Genomic DNA, 19,640 nt, shown 5'->3' with positions numbered 1-19,640 from the left:
AAGAGAAAAAGAAGGAGTCAAGAAGTGTCAAATGAGTCTTTTTGTAAACATATTCTGTAATCTCACTCAAAATAATCTCAGTGGTACATAACAAATCCACGCAAATGTGACAAGTATAAAAAAAAAAGGTTCAAAACTTTTTTAGATTAAGTAGTAGTACACAATTTTTAATGTGATAGTCAGTCATATAGTTGAAGGTAATTCATGATTTAACTAGTTTAGTTTAATTTCAGATTAGTTTACACTGGACACTGAGTGTAACATTAAGTATGAGAGGGATCAGAATCAAAAACATCATAGCAGTTGTACCTTTATTCAGTCCTCATGTTTACATTGGGTATTATTTACACCGAAATTGATGTTTGCTTTGAAAGAAAATAAAGGTAGGAGGCAGAAGATTACATAAACCTCTAAAATATTCAGCTTTACTTTTAAATCAGCCAATAACTCTATCCATATCCCACATGTATCTTTCTTAATATATGTTTGTTTCCTACAGGAAGACTATTAGTGATGCACCGACTCTTACCTCCTTTTCTCGTATCAGGTTTTCTGTAAATAACTGATCAATTCAAACATGGCAACAGTTTAAAGGTTTGTAAAACGGCCTTAAACGAAAAAACTGGGACGTTAATAAGATTGCCGTAGCTTTAAGAAGTTACGAGTTTGCTTTGGTCTTGGCTGCTTTTAGACTAGCTAGCCGTTAGCTTCTGCTTGTTGCTTCAACCAACCTGGGTCTATGCTAAGCTAAAGACACCAAGAGGACAATATACTGCAGATAAGATATGGACTACTTATAATATTTTAACAGAATCTCCCTTTAAAAAATTCAAAACCATTCCCTGAAATTTGGAGATAATCTTAAATAGTAGAAGTTTTGTTTTCACCTTTTGATGCTATGAAATAGAATGAGTGGTACTGGCGGGGTGGGGTGGGGGGGTATATATACACTTTTTAAACTAAGCTATTATTGTGAAAGTCAAAATTCGCTCATTGGCTATTTTTTTATTTTTACAGAAAACTGCTTAAACTTTGACATACAATCTGATGTAGGATGATAATAATAAAAGCTAATATTTTTCATGTAAAATGCTGTTCAAAGAATGGGTTCAGTTCTCTTCCATGGTTTCAAGCTATATCTTTATCCCTCCTTTCTTTTCTCTCCTTAGAAAGAGAATAATGCAAGGAAAGGCAGGTGGTGAGGATTATGAAGCATTATGGGGTTTTAAAATAGTATGATGTAAACCAGTGAATGCTAGTTGCAAGACATTTTCTTTAAGAAAGCTGAATGCATAAAGCTTATTTATTTATTTATTTATTATTATTTGACCTATAACATGATCTTATTTTGTATAAGTCTGTCAGTGGATTTAAGATTACTCCAGAGTAGAGTACTGGAGCCTCTGCTGGATGAATGATCACATTACAACTGTGATCAGCATGTCGAGGGAAACATTTCATATTTTTCCACCTCTTCTAACCTGAAAGGGAAAAAAACATACAGGATTGAATGAAGGAACAACCTTTTTTTTCAGAATCATCCAGACCTGGATTAATGTATACAGTTGCATATTTTGGCTTCTTGCAGCATATTAAAAACAACAACTGCCAAGTACTTTCTTTCTTGTCTTACTAAATCTTAATTTTTCTAAATATGACAGAAAATGTTCTTATTGTCTGTCATGTTGGCACATTTACTCTAAAAGGCAGCATGCCGTCAGCACATGTTGTTTCACATCAGACCTCTCATCATGGGAGACTGGTGCTGTGGCAATTTGTTGGCATCAGCGTACAAAATCAATGCGCATGAAATTATTCACACTTAATCAGGCAGTTATCATCTAATCCATAGAAAAATGCCGTAACAGGCAGAGGAAGATACAAGAACGAGCCATTAAAATCTGATCCAGTCACAAAACACTGCTTCCTGCTTGTTAAATGCGTTACGCAGATGCTTTTATAATGCCGTTTTCACTCGATTAAATGAGTCAGTGCCTCCATATGTCATCTGTTTCATCGAATTATCTCAAAGGTAATTCGATGATGAGCTCAGACTGTTTATCTTTTGACTTCAGTAATAGTCTTCTCAGCTGGTTTTGAAAGGTTTGCTTCGTTTTTGATTGAAATTGAAAGTTTAACGGTGATTTCAAAGACAAAAAGATGATTCACATTGTCAAGGTAAGTCCAGCATGCCATTTTCCTCCAGTGCTTTCTGTGTCCTGTCATAGATTTCTCCAATGGCGTTAACTACTCTGGTTAACACCACGCTCAGCTCCTCCTGGTTCTGCACACACACCAGCCTGAAGAAAAATCCTCGCTCCGGCAGGGCGATGAAGGCCAACTCAGCCGCCCGCCGGACAAACCAAGTGTGGTGGTGAGACAAGGTGTTCTGGTACGCCTCCCGACACAGATCGGAGGGGCTCCTGAGCCGTCCGGCCGTCGGCGTCTCTGCCAGCTTCTGCAGGAAGAGTTTCAACCAGAGCAGAGCTCGATGGAGTCGCAGAAGAGTCCGGCATCCTGAGTCTGTCTGGTGGTGGAAATCGACTATGCCTCGATTCAGCTCAGTCCAAATCATTGAGTGCACCGAGTGGTAGGTATCCTGCGAATACCCAGCAAACTTTTTCACCCCAGTTTGTGAGTTTTCAGAGTTTCCTGAGTGCGTGTCTGGGACAAACTCTGCTTCTGGGCCCTTCTCAGAAAGCAGGGCCAGTTGGCGGATTATAGAAGTCTTAGTCTCTATCTCCTTTGATATTAAACTAACCATAGGGCCCAGAGACTCCATGAACCTGGGACAGAGACAAAGAACAGAAATAATCAGTGCCAGAAGTGGGTTCATACAGCACTGTGTTGCTGTTATCTAGTTAATGCTTTATGTCCCTAAAACCCAGACATTTATAATAAGTACAATAAGTATTTTTATTAGTATTTTAGGTAAAAGACAGAAAAACAGTTGCACAGTTATGTCTGGTCTAAAATTGTAAAAAAATTAAATGAAATGTTATAATGATTTAAGCATTTGTTCCTCTATCATAAAATCCCATTAAAACAACCTGAAATTTGAGGTTGTAACATGAAAAATTGCGACAATTTCAAGGGATATGAATACTTTTCAAGCTGTCTCTGTGGCAAATCTTTAACTGATGCTCTTACTTTACAAGCTCGTCCCAGCTGGACAGATACGGCTGCAGCAGCACATCCGAGGTGTAAGCCCGAGCAGCCAGCAGGTGGGAGACCAACACCGACACCTGGAAGTTCTGGCCGGGGCACAGAGCGAGAGCAGGCGGGCCCTGCGTCCCCTCTGCCTCGCTGCTGTTGGACAGCTGGTGATGCTGATTTTGCAGCGGGGGCTGGGCGCGTGTGGTGAGGTCAGGGGTTAATCAACAGGAGACAAAGAAAGAAAAAGCTCATGTGATTTATGGATTCACTGCTAGCGGGCTTCCCAACAAACACAAACCCGGTTTTGGGTTAGCAGTTGAGTCATTTCTAGCCTTTGTGAACTTTTACCTTGTTAACATGATTGTAACCTTTTAAACAGGAATCCCAGTGATAGTCCAAACCTCCCTCTGCAGCAAGACATTAGAAAAACACAAACATGTCAGACAATATTGGCAGTGATCTCTTCAAAATTGACAATTGTGATGGTGTAGTATTTTGTCAATGTTTGAAGAAGCCTTGAAATCTTCTTCTATGTTCAGCAGCTCACGATAGCTGCTTTTGTTTGATGATTTAATTTTCTTTTTAAAGGATTAGTTCACTCCAAAAAAAAAAAAAGCTGCATGCTATAGGCAACATCAATAAAAAGAGAGAGTCTAGAGTGGGCTAAGGGGGTGAAGAGCTGATCAATGAGCAGTGCTTTAATTTAAGTCCTGCCGCTGTAGTAATACCTCTAATTGCCTTCAATTACTTGAGTGTAGCCTACTTTCGTTCTCATGTGTTGCAGTTTTGCCGATCATTAATCCTATTACCAGGAAACAGATTAAGGAACAACTGGCTTTCAGACGTTTCTGATGATTTAAAGTTCGACAAGGATTTACCAAACATTGTGCAAAAGTGAGCTTTCTAATGAAATGCAGTGCATTGCAAATGCATCAAAGAAACATTTTAATTATTTTGTCCCAGAACATCTTCACTTTATTCTATGGGGGTTTTATATGATAGTCGAAAGTGCAGCATGGTTGTGATGTCAGAGGAAATTGATACTTAGTTTTGGAAAATTTAAAATCCAAACAGGATGGTGTATATTTGAGTAATTTCACCTTATTGACACCTATAAATAATGCAACCAGTTGCCTTTCGAGGCCAAGTATGAGTTCAAAAGATTAACAGCTGAGGTAGGAAAATCTGTGAACTGTACAAATATTAGTTTTTACTCGTCAATCTGGACTTTGAGGAAGATTGGCAAGAACAAAGCCACAATAGATCCTACTTTCAATTTGTCACAATCAGTGACATGCAAAGACGTGAAGGAAGGTTCTCTGGTCAACTCAGACCAGCATTTACATTTTTGGATGACATGCAAAATTGTGTAAATGGGGGGGAAGGAAACACTCCCAGTTACCCTGAACACATCACTATGCAGCATCGTGGTGACAGGATGCTTTTCTTCAGCAGGAGAGCTGGTTAGAGTCAACTTGCAGCTGTGTTGGTGGATAGAGGTAAACCAAAGCATTCCTGATTCTGGAGGCTGCACAAGACTTGAGACTGTGGTGGAGGTTAAATATAAAGGCAGATATTTATGTGTTTGAATCCTATTGAGAATCTGTGGAAAGACTTAAAAATGCTTATGGACTCTCCATCTAACAACCAAAGCAGAATAGAAAGAAACTTTTCGTCAATACATATGCAAAACTAATAAAGACGTAGTTCAAAAGACATGCATCTGCAGTGGCACCAGTTTTTCTAAAAGGTTTTGACTTAAACAGTTGATAATGGAATAAAAAAAAAAAGTTTCCAGTGATGACAAACAGAAATCTGTGATTTCCACTCAAACATAACTTTATTAATTCTTGCAAGAATCAGAATCTGTTCAGTTTGATCTGGTCTAATCAGACAGAGAGTCACTGCCGTCTCTACTTGGGTTATTGCAGAGTTTCTCACAGGGAGTATGGGAACCAGCGTTTCTGGCTCAGTATCTGGATGTTAACAAAGACATCTGAAACCTTGAAAATGGAGGAGCGCTTCATTCTTATCTACACCCTCCCCAAGTTCCAGTAGGGCGAAAACACAATAGGCCTCACATAAATGTTGCTGTTGCTGCAAAAGAAGGTTAATATTTTTCCCCAGATTATACAAAGTATTCAAAGAAGCTATTCTCTAAAATTCCACTAGCAAAAGGCTACAAGTTTTAGATTTTATTTGCAACAGATATTCAAATGTGGACTAAGAAATGGTTTAAAGGCTGTGAATATTTTATAATGTACTCTAGATTTAACCCAGTGAGCTTACCTGATGTCACCTGCATTCATGCTGCTTGTTGAATTAAGTCAAAAATATAATATTCTATGGGGTAGCAAAATCTGCCACAAAATAATATTTATGAGATATACTGAAATTAAGATATAATAGTACATATATTACTTATATATATATATTGAGTTGGTCTGCTGTATAAAGTTTCAATAAAATAAATACTAGTTTCTCGTTGTAATGTTATTAAAAAGGAGCTTTTATTTGTTGATATGCTTTGAGTCTGATGTCCCAACTTGTTTCAGTTTAAGTGAAACAAGTGTTCTTATAAGACATGGTAAGCTTTCAAAGTAAATAAAAAAGAAACATTTTTGGACCGGAGAACCTTTTTAGTTGGGTTAAGATGAAAGTCCAGAGGTGGCTGCTTTCAGCTCCCATCTAAAAACCAGGACAATCTGGAGCAGATGTCACATGGTCTCAGTTTAGACCTTACTGGAATTATTACATTGCACATTTCTTATCTGATTGTTTTTTTCTTTTGTATTAGAAACTGAAATTAAGAAGGTTTTTAATAGCAGTAAAATAAAAATGTCTTCTGTAAGTTAGGAATCTGACAGTTTATGAAAGTCAAACACCTCAGAATTAAGTTTGAAGGTACACGATAGTATCTTACTGATCCATATTGATGTAATACGACCAGTGTTCCTGAGTCTGCACCATGTGATTCAGTCCTAATCTGAGCCAAATGCATTCCAAACAGAGCGGAGGAAATAAAACTAATCGTAGCTGACCAGCACTGCACTCTCAGAGAAATACTCACGCAGCCACAGTGATCCAAGACACAGCAGCAGGACCAAGATAGCAGCGGCCGCCTTGCGCTTCACACCCATCCTGACGTTCAGTCTGCGGCCTGCCAGTCTGCCTCTGTTGCTTTTTCTCTGCCTTTACCTTTTAATTCCTCCGTGTTTCACATGAGGGCTCAGGTCCTTTCACTGGCTGTCACCGGAGCCCGTCCTCTGACCCCCCCCTTGTCCTCTGAAACCGATCATGCTCTTCCTCAAAACTTCAAAAGGAAACATTTCTCAGACGTCATTGCATTTCCAAAAACCTGTATGCATGCTCCTGTCAGTTATTCCTGCATTTTTAAGCTGCTGTTTTCCCTCTGTTGTTTTTCTCTCTCTTTTTTAAATCATTATTCAGCTGCCGGTCTCCTGGTGAGTTGCTCAATCTGAGAGTCCAGAGATCAGCCGGGAGCAGCTGATAAAGTACAGCCAACTCAGCTTATCCGACAGAGACCTCTCTCTTCCCAATTCATCTTCTGTGTGTGCTCAATATTCCTGGTGAGCAGAGAAATGCTCGCTCCTTCACTTCTCCTCCCACCACTACACTCCCTCCCCCACTACGCTCCCTCTCCTCTACTCCTTTTTCTCCCTTGTCACATCAAAACTAATTTACACACACCGCAGGGAGGGCCACAATGACCCTAACACACACAAGCAAAGCTCCAAAACCTCTGAGTTTATGCAAATACTAGATGAATAGTTAAATTATGTATTAAGGTCATGTCAGCGTAGGTTCAAAAAAGTGCAGAAATCTGTTCAAATTTTAAAAATAAAGCTGCACAAAACACAGAAGGTACTTATCTTTAATTTGTTTTAATAACGTTTGACCTTTGAAACCACAATGTGACTTGCTTTAGCTAACGTCTAAGATTTATAAGTCATGTTCGTAAACTGATTAATGTGGCTCATAAATTGCCTGATTATTGCCTCCGGTGGTTCAGTCAGTGCTGTCCAAAGGGAGCTAAACAGACATTGAACTCCACACTCAAGCTGCACCACGTGTCCTCTCATGAAGAAGGGCTTAACAATGGCATTTTCCAGCAAAGGAGCGGGAAAAAAAGTGAAGGCAGGGCCATTCATTATGAGACTGTGGGGACCGCTGGGCACAGGCCTTTCATTCAGTGGAGCCAGTGGATGATCGGATCTGAACTAGGCACCATCTGATAAAAAAAGGGGATGAAGGGACTCATTCACCAGCTGCAGGTATTTGGCTTCACATCATTACTTTGCAACCATTGTGATGCCTCTGCAAGTGTAAACTTAAACCAAAGAGGCTGGTGTGCAGAACCTTCACTGGTGTGTTCACTGAAACATTATAAAAAGATAAATAGATCCATATATTTACATCTGAGGTCTGCCTATCTGTTCTTTTTGCAGTAAAGCCCTTATCTAACACGTGACGCTACAAATTACCCTCAGTAGCCACATAATTACTTTGGTTAGGTCATGCATGCATAGACTATTACATGTTGTCTTGAAACAATTATTCTCATAAAAAAAAATTTTTCACGTTTGACTCATTTCAAAACTTTAATGTATTTTATTTGGATTTATTGGTGAGGAAATCGATGCTGGGCAGTTAACACTGTTCCCTTTGCAGCAATAAAGTTCCCTGTTTGACTCTTGCCTGTCGTTCTGCTTGTTTTCTCCGTACATTTGTGGGTTCTCCAGCGTGTCGTCGCTTCCTCCAACAGTCAAATAAAAGAAAATATGAATGCTAGGTTAACTGGCTTCTCTGGATTGTTCTTAGGGGGGAGTATGTGTGTGGGCATGGTTGTTTCTGGTGCTATCCATCTGTGCTGCCCTGTTAGACACCACTGAATTGTAGGGTTAGGGTTGCCTGCAATATGTCTGACCTGTAGCTGTATTGCAAAGATGAATGGGCAAAATATGGGGGCTGTAAATGCTCAAAGCTTGTAGAGACATACCCCAACAGAGATGGTTCTGCAAATGTTGACTCAGTGCAGCCTTTTATAATTCAGAGCATAATCCCCGACGTATCGGGTTTCACGTTTAACAACCTTAAACAAACGACAGCACCATGTCACAAACTGCAAATCGTTGTTTATCTAACAAAAGATGGGTTGGAAGTGAGGAAACAAAGTGAGAAAAACAAGTCTGACTAGTGTGCTGTTTTCACTCGAGTTAGAAAGGAAAGTAGCCACCAAATCATGACTTATTTTCAAATGAGCGGCTTGCAAGATCAGCTGCAAAATTACTAATTTATTGAAAATAACAAAATATGAAAATAAAAATGTTTGGTTTTTGATTCTGTATCTGAATCAGTGTCTCATTATTCTCTTGCATATTTATTTCCCTAAAGTGTTTCCACTTTTTTTGTCATTTCCTTTTCGTCCTAAAAATATGCAACCCATGTTTTTATTGTATAATGTTTTTTTCCTGTCTGTGTGTCATATCTCAGTGGTTTTATTTGCTTCTACAACACTTAGTGTGGTTTATGAAAGGCAGTTCAGTAAGAGATGGACACGGCTGCAGTCGATGACCGTCGCTGAAAACTTATTTTGTACTTTTTTGATATTTTCCTGGATGTAAACATAAGTGTTTTCTAAACGTGAAGTCGGACTGCTCTAGACCTGCGTCTGAGTTGTGAGTGTGGGACACTCACAACCTCTCTAAGCTCTAGTTACTGTAAAGAAGCCCATCTCTGTTTTCCTTGCTGTATATTTAGAAGTACGTCACATTCTGAGCAACTCACATAGCACATTCCAGATTTCCCACTGTTGCCCTTCGCCCTGAATAAAGACATTATCTTTGTTAGCAAAATTATAACAGTGAAGTATGTCAGTTAAATTTTGTCTGCCATCTTGAAGTGAGTTGTAGAAAACATAAAAGTTAGCTGACTTATCTTGATGCTGATCAGAGACTCGGTCCCCGGTGTTTTATTTATTTGTCCTATTAATACTGGTAATCCACAGTCTCTGTCTTGCTGCAGGACTCCTGCAGTGGAAGTGGTATGAGTCTGCAGTATGTATTAATACCCAGCATTCATAGCAGAGGGGGAGTTGGTGGGAGGGGGGGCAGGCCCACACATCCAGTCACCTGTTCTCCTTGCGACCCCAGTGGGCGTCTGTGAATCCGAGCCTCTTCGTTAGTCTCACACAAAAACAGTTAAAATCAAATCCACGCCGCCAATCAAACTGGACATATGCATATCGACAGGAAGCAGTTCCAGAAACTAAACCGCACAGGATGGACGGGTTGCATTGCTGCAGTTGTTAAATGATCTTGATGATGATTATTGTGGATGGCTGGAGTGTGACTTGAAGTCCTGGTTTAGTGCCTCCAGCTGCTGTGTAACCCGAGCCTCGGATGGACCGACAGTGGGGCTGGACAACAGTCGGGGTGTTTGATAGGGGGGATTTAAGGCTCTTCCCCTTCGGTCTTTACTCTCACACTTTTTCTCCTCCTCACACTTTATATTTAAACATAGTCAAGTGGAATGCATTAGGGGGCTCCAGGGAAAATAATGGCTCTGCGCTGTTTAGGGATATTTTTCGTATTTCTCGCTGCTCTGGGGACTCTAACGAGCCTGGGTAAGTGGTGTGCTTACAAACTTTTGGTTGATCTTCAGTGACTGGCATGCTGCGCAGTTGTGATGCTATATGTGGACGGCGATCAGTGTTCAAGGATGAGCAACTCCACAGGTCTTCCTTTTAGCGATTCGTTATGTGTAGAAAATGTTCCTTGGTCAAGACATAAGTCATGTTAACCATTTACAACCCCATAAGACAAAAAATAAAACGAGATGGAATTCAGTAAGAATGCAGTTTTTGTTATGCTTACTAGGACTTTTCCCGGTTCCTGTTTTTAAAACTGAATTTAATCTCCAAAGGGTCATTTTAAGTATAATTTTTAATTTGTTTATACAGTTTAAATGACAAACATCACAGTAGGAATAATGTGAGAGTAGGAAAAAGGAAAAGAGATACCTGTAACAGATGTGTGGTAACATTACCAAAATGAAGGATTGTCATTATTCTTCATTTTTGAACGAGCCTGATATTGAATTCAGATATTTAAAGCTGGGGGGCCAGTGGTGGGGTGGTTGTGCAGGATCTTTGATTCTATCGGCAGCAGCACACAACTCATCGTGCTGAAAACAGTCAAGGCCCCAACATGCAGGATCCCAAGGTAGATTATGATTCAAATGTTTTTCATTGAATTCTGCTTTGAGTTTTTTTACCCTGTACAAATAGGAATGTTAGGATTGTTGATCTGTCCGTTTTGTTATTTTTATCATTGTCAGACGACCATAACTAGGGGAAATACAAAAAGCAGTTTTAAAATTCTGCTTTCAGTTAAGGGTTAATAATTACCTAACTTACCCTGGCCCCTTGTGAAAAAGTGCTTGACTCTTAGTGAATTTACTGCGGTTAACCACATTATGTTTTTGAAAGCTTGACTAATTTTCACAAGTAAGTACTGTTTGATGTAAACAATTTCTTTGGCAACATGAAATAGGCTAAAAGATCTCGGAAAACAACACATCCTGTGAAAATCTAAAGTCTGTCAGTCTGGAAGAGTTTCTGAACCATGTTTAAATCTACAGGAGAGCCACAAATGGAAATTACGGATAAGAATCTTTCTTTGAGTGTCCAAATTATCACAAGCAAAGACATCACAGTCTTCACTTGTCTCAGTTAAGGTCAGAGTTCATCAATAAGAAATATGGACAAAAACTGCATCCATGGGAAAACGCCAAAGAAAACGAATGCTGACACAAAAAAAAAGACAGATACTCCACTTATATTTGCTAAATATTTTTGATTCTTTTCAAGACTTTTTGGAAAAGAGTATTTGGATTGACAGGATAAAAGGGAAACTTTTTCAGAAGGTGTTTGTCATTTTACGTCAGACGCAAAACTAAAAACATTTCAGCAAAATGAATAATGACAGATCAACACGGTGTGTTATTGTGACGATGGTTTGTTATAATTGATGGAAACATGAATTTTGCTCTTTAGAAGCAAATCCTCCAGTTTAACATTGATAACTGGTAAAGATATAATAACTGTAACAGGGGAAACAATTTCTGGTTGGTTTAGATTTTTTCTCTTAAAGAGATCATCGTTGAGCCTGCTTTTTCTGTTTACTTATCTATATAAAATGTCTGGAAAACAGAAACTATCTGACTATACAGTTTCATAATTCACTATATTTTTTTCTGACAATCATTTAAATACAACAAGATGTCTGTATAATTTTCAGATTATGATTTACTCATCACTAAAATGAGTTCACTTCAGTCAATGAAAACTAACAGAACTAATTATTAATGTAATCATTCAACCTATTTAAAATGATCTGAAACACGAGATAAAACAAGAATAATAATACAGATTTTGTAAACTGTAAGTAATGTTTTATAAATATATTTTTAAAAATCACATTCGCAAAATAATTAAAGATAATTAATCAAACATTTACCTACCACGGATATGTGTTTTAAATCTTAAATTGCCACTGTTTTAAAATTTGATTTTACTACTGCCCTTTGTGGTCAAATTGTTGGTATTTCTATATTTCTAATGTCTATTTCTGTTATTTCTGTTTACTTGCCGCGTCTTACCTGCTGCTGCCTTCTTGCCCAGGTCAACCTTGAGTTCCTGATCCCAGTGGATTTTATTTGGTCAAATACAGAGTAATAAAACAAAAACAATTGGTCTTTCAGGAGTCTACAGAAAGGATTTCACATACTTCATTTCTATTCCATATTTGACACGCAAATATAAAAAGCAAAACAGAAATAAAGCCCAATTATGTTCTATCAAAACCAGCTGCATCTGGATGCTGGATGCATTATTGCACTCCGGATGTATTTCCTAAGACACAATGTTCTGTTGGGGGAGTTTAGAAAGAAAGATATCTGAATCAGTGAACAGCCTTTTGATCCACCGGCTCTTTTGTTTGACCTTGGGAAGAAAGCAGTTTTCATGTGAAAGACCACATGTGTTCCTGCAAACTGGAGTTTTCAGAATGGACTTTCTGAAATATGTCCCAAATATTTTATAAAACATTGGTTGAGATTTTGCAACTGCTCTAAAAAGTTGCACATCACAGGTGACACCAGCAATGTCACACATCTAAATATACCTTTACTGAAATAATAAATAACTCCTTAAATCTTTTAAAGACATGCTCCTAAATGAGGATGACAAATCAAAGCAGGGCAGGTAGAGATACGAATGAGTAATTCATTTTTGTTTGTTTGTTTGTTTGTTTGTATTTCTGAATTTCGGTTTTCACTTTTTAACCTGGTCAGAATTGCATCATGCATTGTAAATGCATTATTATACATTGTCATTGACCTGAATGTATATTTCTGTGCTGTTTGCCAGTAATCAGCTCGGCAGTAGGGTCAGTTATTTACAAAGCTGAAACCGTGATGATGTAATATTTACCTGTACAGTCATGTTGCTCTGACACAAGATGCTCTCTGCCTTCGTGTCACAATGCATAAAAGATCCTGTTGCAGGTTTTGTTTGTCAAAGTTTTGATGCACCCTCCTGCCATCCTCTGTTCTTTTCTCTACGCTTGCTTTCAAGATGATTTAGGGATCAGCAGCAGGAAGTGAAGAGAGGTCAAAGCGTTGACATTACATACTAACTAAACCTTGTATGCACTTGAGCTGATTGAGTGAGCTGTATTTAGAAGATAAGTACATACTGTTCAGCTCAAATAGTCATACGCTGAAGTCAACAGCATTGTTTCAAACGGATGTGTGGTGCAATGTTATTTCTATTACTGCAGATCAAACCGAATTCACAGATTTCTGTTCTTTAGCTAATTTTCTATTTTTATTTGGAGGCGTTCAAAGACTGCTGCACTTAGATATTCAGATGTTCACACTTTGACTATGTTTGTCCCTGAATGCATCTTATATGAAGCTCAACCTTATTTAATGATTTAAAAAAATGAAACAGCTGTCAACGCTGTCATTACAGAGCGGCAGCTATGCAAACTGTCCCATGGGTAGATTAAATATTTGCGCCTGGCAGGAGCAGCCAGGCTGCCGGTTCATAAGGGAGAACATGATTCCATGTTTTGTAGTGTGTAACTTTGACCTTTTATTGCAAAACGTGAAAACTAATTCTAGTGTTTATGAGCCAAGCCCGATTTAAAGCGCAGATTTAGGGTTGCTATGGATAGTGGAAATTATGTGTTTGTGCATATGGCATCAAACACTTGGAAGACACAGATGTACAATGAGGCTAAAGTTATGAATTAAATTTAGCAGATTGATTTCATGTTTAGGACTGCACAGTGGCGCAGAGCTGTTGCCTTGCAGCAAGAAGGTTCTGGGTTTGATTCCTGGCCCCGGTCTTTCTGCATGGAGTTTGCATGTTCTCCCTGTGCATAGTGGGTTTTCTCCGGGTACTCCGGTTTCCTCCCACAGTCCAAAAACATGACTGTCAGGTTAACTGGCCTCTCCAAATTGGTGTGAGTGTGTGTGTGCATGGTTGTGTATCCTGTGTGTCTCTGTGTTGCCCTGTGACAGACTGGTGACCTGTCCAGGGTGACCCCGCCTCTTGCCCGGAACGTTAGCTGGAGATAGGCACCAGCACCTCTCCCGACCCCACTGAGGGACAAGGGTGTAAAGAAAATGGATGGATTTCATGTTTATTGAATACGTCATGATCGTCGGAGAAAATTCCCCTGGTGTCTTTCTTTATGTCCTGCGTTTCATTCCTTCAGTGGTTTGTAATGAGGAGTCCAAGCTGATCTACGACTTGTTCAAAAACTACAACAAGAACATTCGTCCAGCGGTTGAACCTCGGGAGAGAGTGCAGGTTATGATCAAGCTGACGCTGACGAACCTTATCTCACTGGTAAGAGCTGCAAGCTGTCATTTGTTGAAAAAAACCCCACACAAATAAAAGATAAGAGCAAACTCCATTGCAAAAAGAGACTTCCACTTCCCAGCCACAGACTTCAATGTATTTAAATGAGGTTTTATGTGAAAGATCAACATAAGGTTATATACATATATTTTTTTAAATAAATCAAAAATAGTGTGCTTTCATATTCACATGAAATCAAGTCAACTGCTTCACCAGGACAACAAATACTCCTGCTCTTGTGAGGTTTTTTAGGGAACGTTAGTGAACAAACAGCTTCAGGAACATTTTGGGAGTATGTTTGGTCATGTTCTTGCCCAGTCAAAGTTCAGACCTAAGTTCTGTTGAAAATATGTTGCAAGCCTTGAAATTGTGTTCACAAATGCTCTCCATCTCATTTTACTGAGCTTTAGACATTTAGCGATGTCTCTTAGAAACCATTTGTCGCTGCAGCAAAATGGGGACTTCACAGCAAACCGCAGAGTTCAAACCTTCGTTGTGTCTTTCTGGTATTCACTACTTTGTGTAGTCAATTGCATGCAAAATCAAGACAAGACATTACAAATTGTGAAAACAAATAGTTCTACAAGATTTACCTCTCTGATAAGCTTCTTAGCACAGTATTGGTTCTATTTAAAGACAACAGATGTTCAGTGTTTTCCTTTTTCTGCTCCTCTCTCCGAATTTTCAGAATGAAAAGGAAGAGACTCTAACAACCAATGTATGGATTGAAATCGTAAGTTTACTCTCTTGTCATTTGTGGCTTGAGTTACTGGAAGCAATATGTCTCTTTTTTTTTCTCTTGTTTAACTGCAGCCGTGTCTGTTTTTTAACGTCATTGGTGACCTTTCTCTCAAATGTCATCAACAGCAATGGTCTGATTATCGCCTTGCCTGGAACGAGAGCGATTATCACGGCATTCAAGTTATCCGCGTCCCGTACAACACGGTTTGGCTTCCTGACATAGTCCTTGAGAACAAGTGAGGGCTTTGCAAAAATGTGTCAAATTCTGCATATTTTCTCCTGCTGCAGAGCGAGAATGCAGCCTCAGGTCAGCGTTGTTTCCAATTTCTCTTCTTTTTGTGCAGCATTGACGGCCAGTTTGACGTAGCTTACTACGCAAATGTCCTGATCAGCAGTAATGGCTGGATGTACTGGTTGCCTCCTGCTATCTATCGTAGCACCTGTGCAATTGAAATTACTTACTTCCCATTTGACTATCAAAACTGCACACTGGTGTTCAGGTAAAAAATAAAATAAAACACAGAATCCAGGCCTTACGCTGCATTATAACTGTCTTTCTTCTTCTTTTCTCTTGTCAAAAACCCAAACAAGATCCCAAACATACAGCTACAATGAGCTGGACTTGATCTTGGCTACTGAAAATGATGAAATATTTGAATGGGTGCATATCGACCCAGCTGCTTTCACAGGTACACAACATCCATTCTGTCAGCATCCTGACATTCAGATTCTACAGGTTTACCCCGACTGTTTCTGTGTCCCCGTAACAGAGAATGGCGAGTGGGCCATTGTCCACCGACCTGCCAGGAAGATGATCAACTCGAGGTATTCCCCCGACGACCTGGAGTATCAGGAGATCGTGTTCAACCTGGTGATTCAGAGGAAGCCCCTGTTCTATATCATCAACATCATCCTGCCCTGCTCTCTCATCTCCTCGCTGGTTGTACTGGCCTACTTCCTTCCTGCTCAAGGCCAGTGCGAATTGCTATAATCGACAGCCCTTAAAAACAAAACAAAAAAAAAAGAACAGAACATTGGTGGGTAGTTGTCCAGGGCAGCATTAGAAAGAGGGCGGATGAGAATCATATCAAAAATAGAACTCATTCATCTAATTTAGTTTCCTCCTCAACTAGTTTTTCATTGTTTTTAATAGATGTGGACACAAAGGGGAGTTGACCTTAAAGTTGTAAATAAGGAGATCTTGTTATGTTTGACGCTAATCTCATTATGCCCAAATCAAGTGACGCAAACGTTATTCTATATTACCTTCTTGTCTGAGCTGGAGTGGCTGATTATGTAGTATTATATTAATTAATAGTTTGTGAGTTTTAATGTCCTGCATTTTAATTTGACAGCAAAATAATAAAAATTCCAAAATGCTGCTGCCCTCTCTATGTGTTGCTATTATTGTCCAATGATTATATTTTTAGATGTTTTTTTTGCCGTTTCCTTCCAGCTGGAGGACAAAAACTGACTGTCTCCATTTCTGTGCTGCTGGCTCAGACTGTCTTCCTGTTTCTGATTGCTCAAAAGGTCCCTGAGACATCGCTGTCTGTCCCTCTGATTGGAAAGTGAGTCATCTGTAGTCTCGCCTGCTGGTTACGTTTTACGCTCTAATCCAAAACAGATCATCTCTAATGTCCTTCTCAGGTACCTCATTTTTGTCATGAGTGTCACAACCCTCATTGCAACCAATCAGATTGTGGTGCTGAACTACTCTCTCCGCAGCCCCAGCACTCACATCATGTCCCACACTGTCAAGCACGTAAGCCCACCGCGGGAAATGACATGTTTTGAAGAACAGACGTCGTTTTCGTGAGCTAACAAAGATTGTCCAAACCGTCTCCTGTAGCTGTTCTTGGAAATGGTGCCTCGTTTCTTGGGCATGTCCCCGCTGGTGGACGACAGTGAGGCGACAGCAGAGATGAACGGGTTGAAGGAGAGGCGGCGCAGCTCTTTCGGCCTCATGCAGAGGGCAGAGGAATATGTGTTGAAGCAACCTCGGAGTGAAATGATGTTCGACAAACAAAGAGAGAGACATGGCCTCACTCGATCAATTGGTGAGAGTGATTTTTAATTGATAAAGTTTGCCATGTACTCCAATTAGAAGAATCCCTCCCCCTGTGCTGATGCTGTTGACCCCAAAGTATTATTTGTTTCTACTGGTGGAGTTACTCTGCTTCTAACTGTTATCTTCTCAATCTCTGTAGTAAATAATATAGATGTGAGCAGCACTGCAAACTTGTACAAGAGTTTAGCGCAGGCGGCACCTGAGATTAAGCAGTGTGTGGATGCCTGCAACTTCATTGCTGAAAGCAAAAGACAACAGAATGACATTGGATCTGTGAGTATTGCATTTTTAAGTTTGGAGATTAATTTTGTTCTGCTTTAAACAAATATGATGTGCCTTCCAAAAGTATATTTACTTCTTAAGCTGTCTTTGTCATCTTATAATCTTCAATGTATATTTTACTGGGGTTTTCTGGTTTCATCATTTCATTTTATGGATATCTGATGCTATCTGATCTGTAGTAGCAGAAATATTACCTCTAACCTCTCTGCTGTGTTTCTTGGTCTTCATTATGTTTGTTTTTTTCTCTCTGATTTTCTCTATCAAACTCTCACTCAGGAGAATCCTATTTACTAATCGTAGTTTGGATTTTATTCATGGGCAATGGAGGCTGAATATAAATAGTTATGTTTTCCGTAAAATTTTTAAAACAAAGTTCGGTAACACTTTATTTGATGGGGTGTGAATAAGACTGACATGACACTGTCATGAACATGAACGAGTCCTTATGAATGTCTATGACAGTTGTCATGTAGTGTCATTCGGTAAATAATGACACTTTTAATGCAAAGTTGCACTAAAAGTTGCATTGAAAGTCCAGGAAAAAGTGCCAACGTTACATTAAATTGTCATTTTTTACAAAATCATGCAAAGTTGGCACTTTTAATGCAACTTTTACAGCAACATTAACAGTGTCATAATTTACTGAATGACACTTCATGACAACTGTCATAGACATTCATAAGGACTCGTTCATGTTCATGACAGTGTTATGTCAGTCTTATGCACACCCCTTCAAATAAAGTGTTACCCAAAGTTCCTTTTTCCTTCTGCTTTGCAACGTCAGTTTTGTCCTGCTTTGTGTTAGTGCATTAAAAAAACAACAATTCAAATAAAACCCATTAAGGTTGTTGCTGTGTTATTCTGTTACACTTGAATTTCCCTTCTGGAACAATAAATGCTGTTTCTATTCTATTCACAGGAAATTGAAAGCTGGGTTTTGATAGGAAAGATGATCGACAAGGTGTGTTTCTGGGCTGCCATTTTCCTCTTCACTGTAGGCACCGTGGGGATTTTCCTTACTGGGCACTTCAACCAAGCGCCAGAATTGCCATTTCCTGGAGAGAACAAGAAATATGCTCCAGTTTCTTAAAAACAAACTGTTGCTTGCTCTTGGAGCATTTATTTACAAAGTTCACTTTTCCTCATGCTGTAAGTTAGCAGCACGGCTTGTGAAGTCCGAGCCTTTAGGGTTAAGTCAGGTTGGATAGATCTGTGTCAAAAATCACACTGATCATCTGCGAAGCAGCTGAGGATTTAATTTACTTTTAAATTTTGGCATGTTCTTTCTTTGGTGATTCAACAAAGCTATGTTCTAAATCATAATACTGCTCAGGAAAATCCTTCAAAATATGGTTTGTGTTTTATTTATTACTTTTGAGTCTATGAGAAAGACGTGACATTTCGAAACTGAGAACCTTTAGGCTTTAGGCATTTCAAGAGAGAAGTCTAAAGCTTTTGACTAAGCAAATTTAATTTTACTGGCGGAAAGACGGATGTAAAAGGAGACTCCCTCTGAGGTTTAGCTGCTTTGTTTATATGTGAAGAGGAAAAGTTGCCTAATTGTTCACTGTCTTAAGAAAACCCAGAGCAACCAGAATAAAACACTTATTTGCCTTCTTGTTTTAATGACCTTGTGTAAGGCAGATGGATTAAATGATGATATTATGCGTTCATTGTTTTTTTGTTTTTTTGTCAATGTTTTTATGTGTAACACTGAACTAAATAAAGTAACTTTTATTGTTGACACACATGTCAAATAAAGCACATTGAGGCTATGACTGGATGTGCTGATTTATAGCATTTGGGTGGTTGAACCAGAGATTCTATAGCAATTCCCAGATTTGGGTTTTGTATTATTATTTGTAATTGTGTATTTAATAAATTATTCCAAAATAAAGTGTTTTGATTCTAAGTACTAACATATTTTTTGGCACTTTTTCCTTAGGACAAGCCTTTATAGTCCGAGTCATATTGTTAAAACTTTAATGGGATAAAACGCCGTCTTGTGGCGAGAATGTGTACTACATTAAGATAAATGAATGCAAGATAAATAACACAATAATGAGACGAAGAATCGGTCAGAAATGTATTTATTATTCAGTGGAATTGTCTTTTAAACTCCTTGACCTTAAATTGTTACCAAGGATGAACCAGACTTCAGCAGCTCCACAAGTCCCTGCCTTATGTATTGGATGATTTCTTTTGACTTTCCCGTTGTGTCAATAGTTCAGCTGCTATTTTTCATTGACATTTAACATAAAGATATATCTATCTACCTATCTCCTATATATCATCTTATCCTAGCAGGGTCACAAGGGGGCAGCCTTCCTCCAGTGATCACTCCAGCAAGTACCGGGTTACAGCCTGGACACATTCCCAGTTCATCACAGGGCAGCATGAGCAATAATGTAAACCCACACTCATCTTAGAGTGACT

General features: G+C 39.0%; 2 protein-coding genes across 2 annotated transcripts; one reads left to right on the top strand and one right to left on the bottom strand.

Moving 5' to 3' along the window:
- Positions 1–36: 36 nt before the first annotated feature.
- gltpd2b (glycolipid transfer protein domain containing 2b) lies at positions 37–9,239 on the bottom strand. The gene is made up of 4 exons (XM_008427639.3): positions 6,227–9,239; positions 3,505–3,563; positions 3,151–3,347; positions 37–2,786 (listed from the first exon to the last, which is right to left on the bottom strand). Exons 1-4 carry the CDS (start codon positions 6,294–6,296, stop codon positions 2,174–2,176), a joined length of 939 nt encoding a protein of 312 aa, XP_008425861.1. The 5' UTR covers positions 6,297–9,239; the 3' UTR covers positions 37–2,173.
- A 125-nt stretch (positions 9,240–9,364) lies between these two features.
- Positions 9,365–19,119, top strand: chrne (cholinergic receptor, nicotinic, epsilon). Its single transcript, XM_008427642.3, has 12 exons — positions 9,365–9,802; positions 13,965–14,098; positions 14,799–14,843; positions 14,978–15,087; positions 15,196–15,351; positions 15,443–15,540; positions 15,622–15,822; positions 16,308–16,422; positions 16,502–16,616; positions 16,704–16,911; positions 17,062–17,195; positions 18,124–19,119. The coding sequence occupies exons 1-12, from the start codon at positions 9,736–9,738 to the stop codon at positions 18,292–18,294; spliced, it is 1,554 nt and encodes a 517-aa protein (XP_008425864.1). The 5' UTR covers positions 9,365–9,735; the 3' UTR covers positions 18,295–19,119.
- The last annotated feature ends 521 nt before the right edge of the window (positions 19,120–19,640 follow it).

This window comes from Poecilia reticulata, chromosome 14 (assembly GCF_904066995.2).
Source record: "Poecilia reticulata chromosome 14, P_reticulata-male-v2, whole genome shotgun sequence".
Classification (NCBI taxonomy): Eukaryota; Metazoa; Chordata; class Actinopteri; order Cyprinodontiformes; family Poeciliidae; genus Poecilia; species Poecilia reticulata.
The sequence above is the reverse complement of the archived record's forward strand: the minus strand, read 5'-3'. Positions and strand labels throughout refer to the sequence as shown.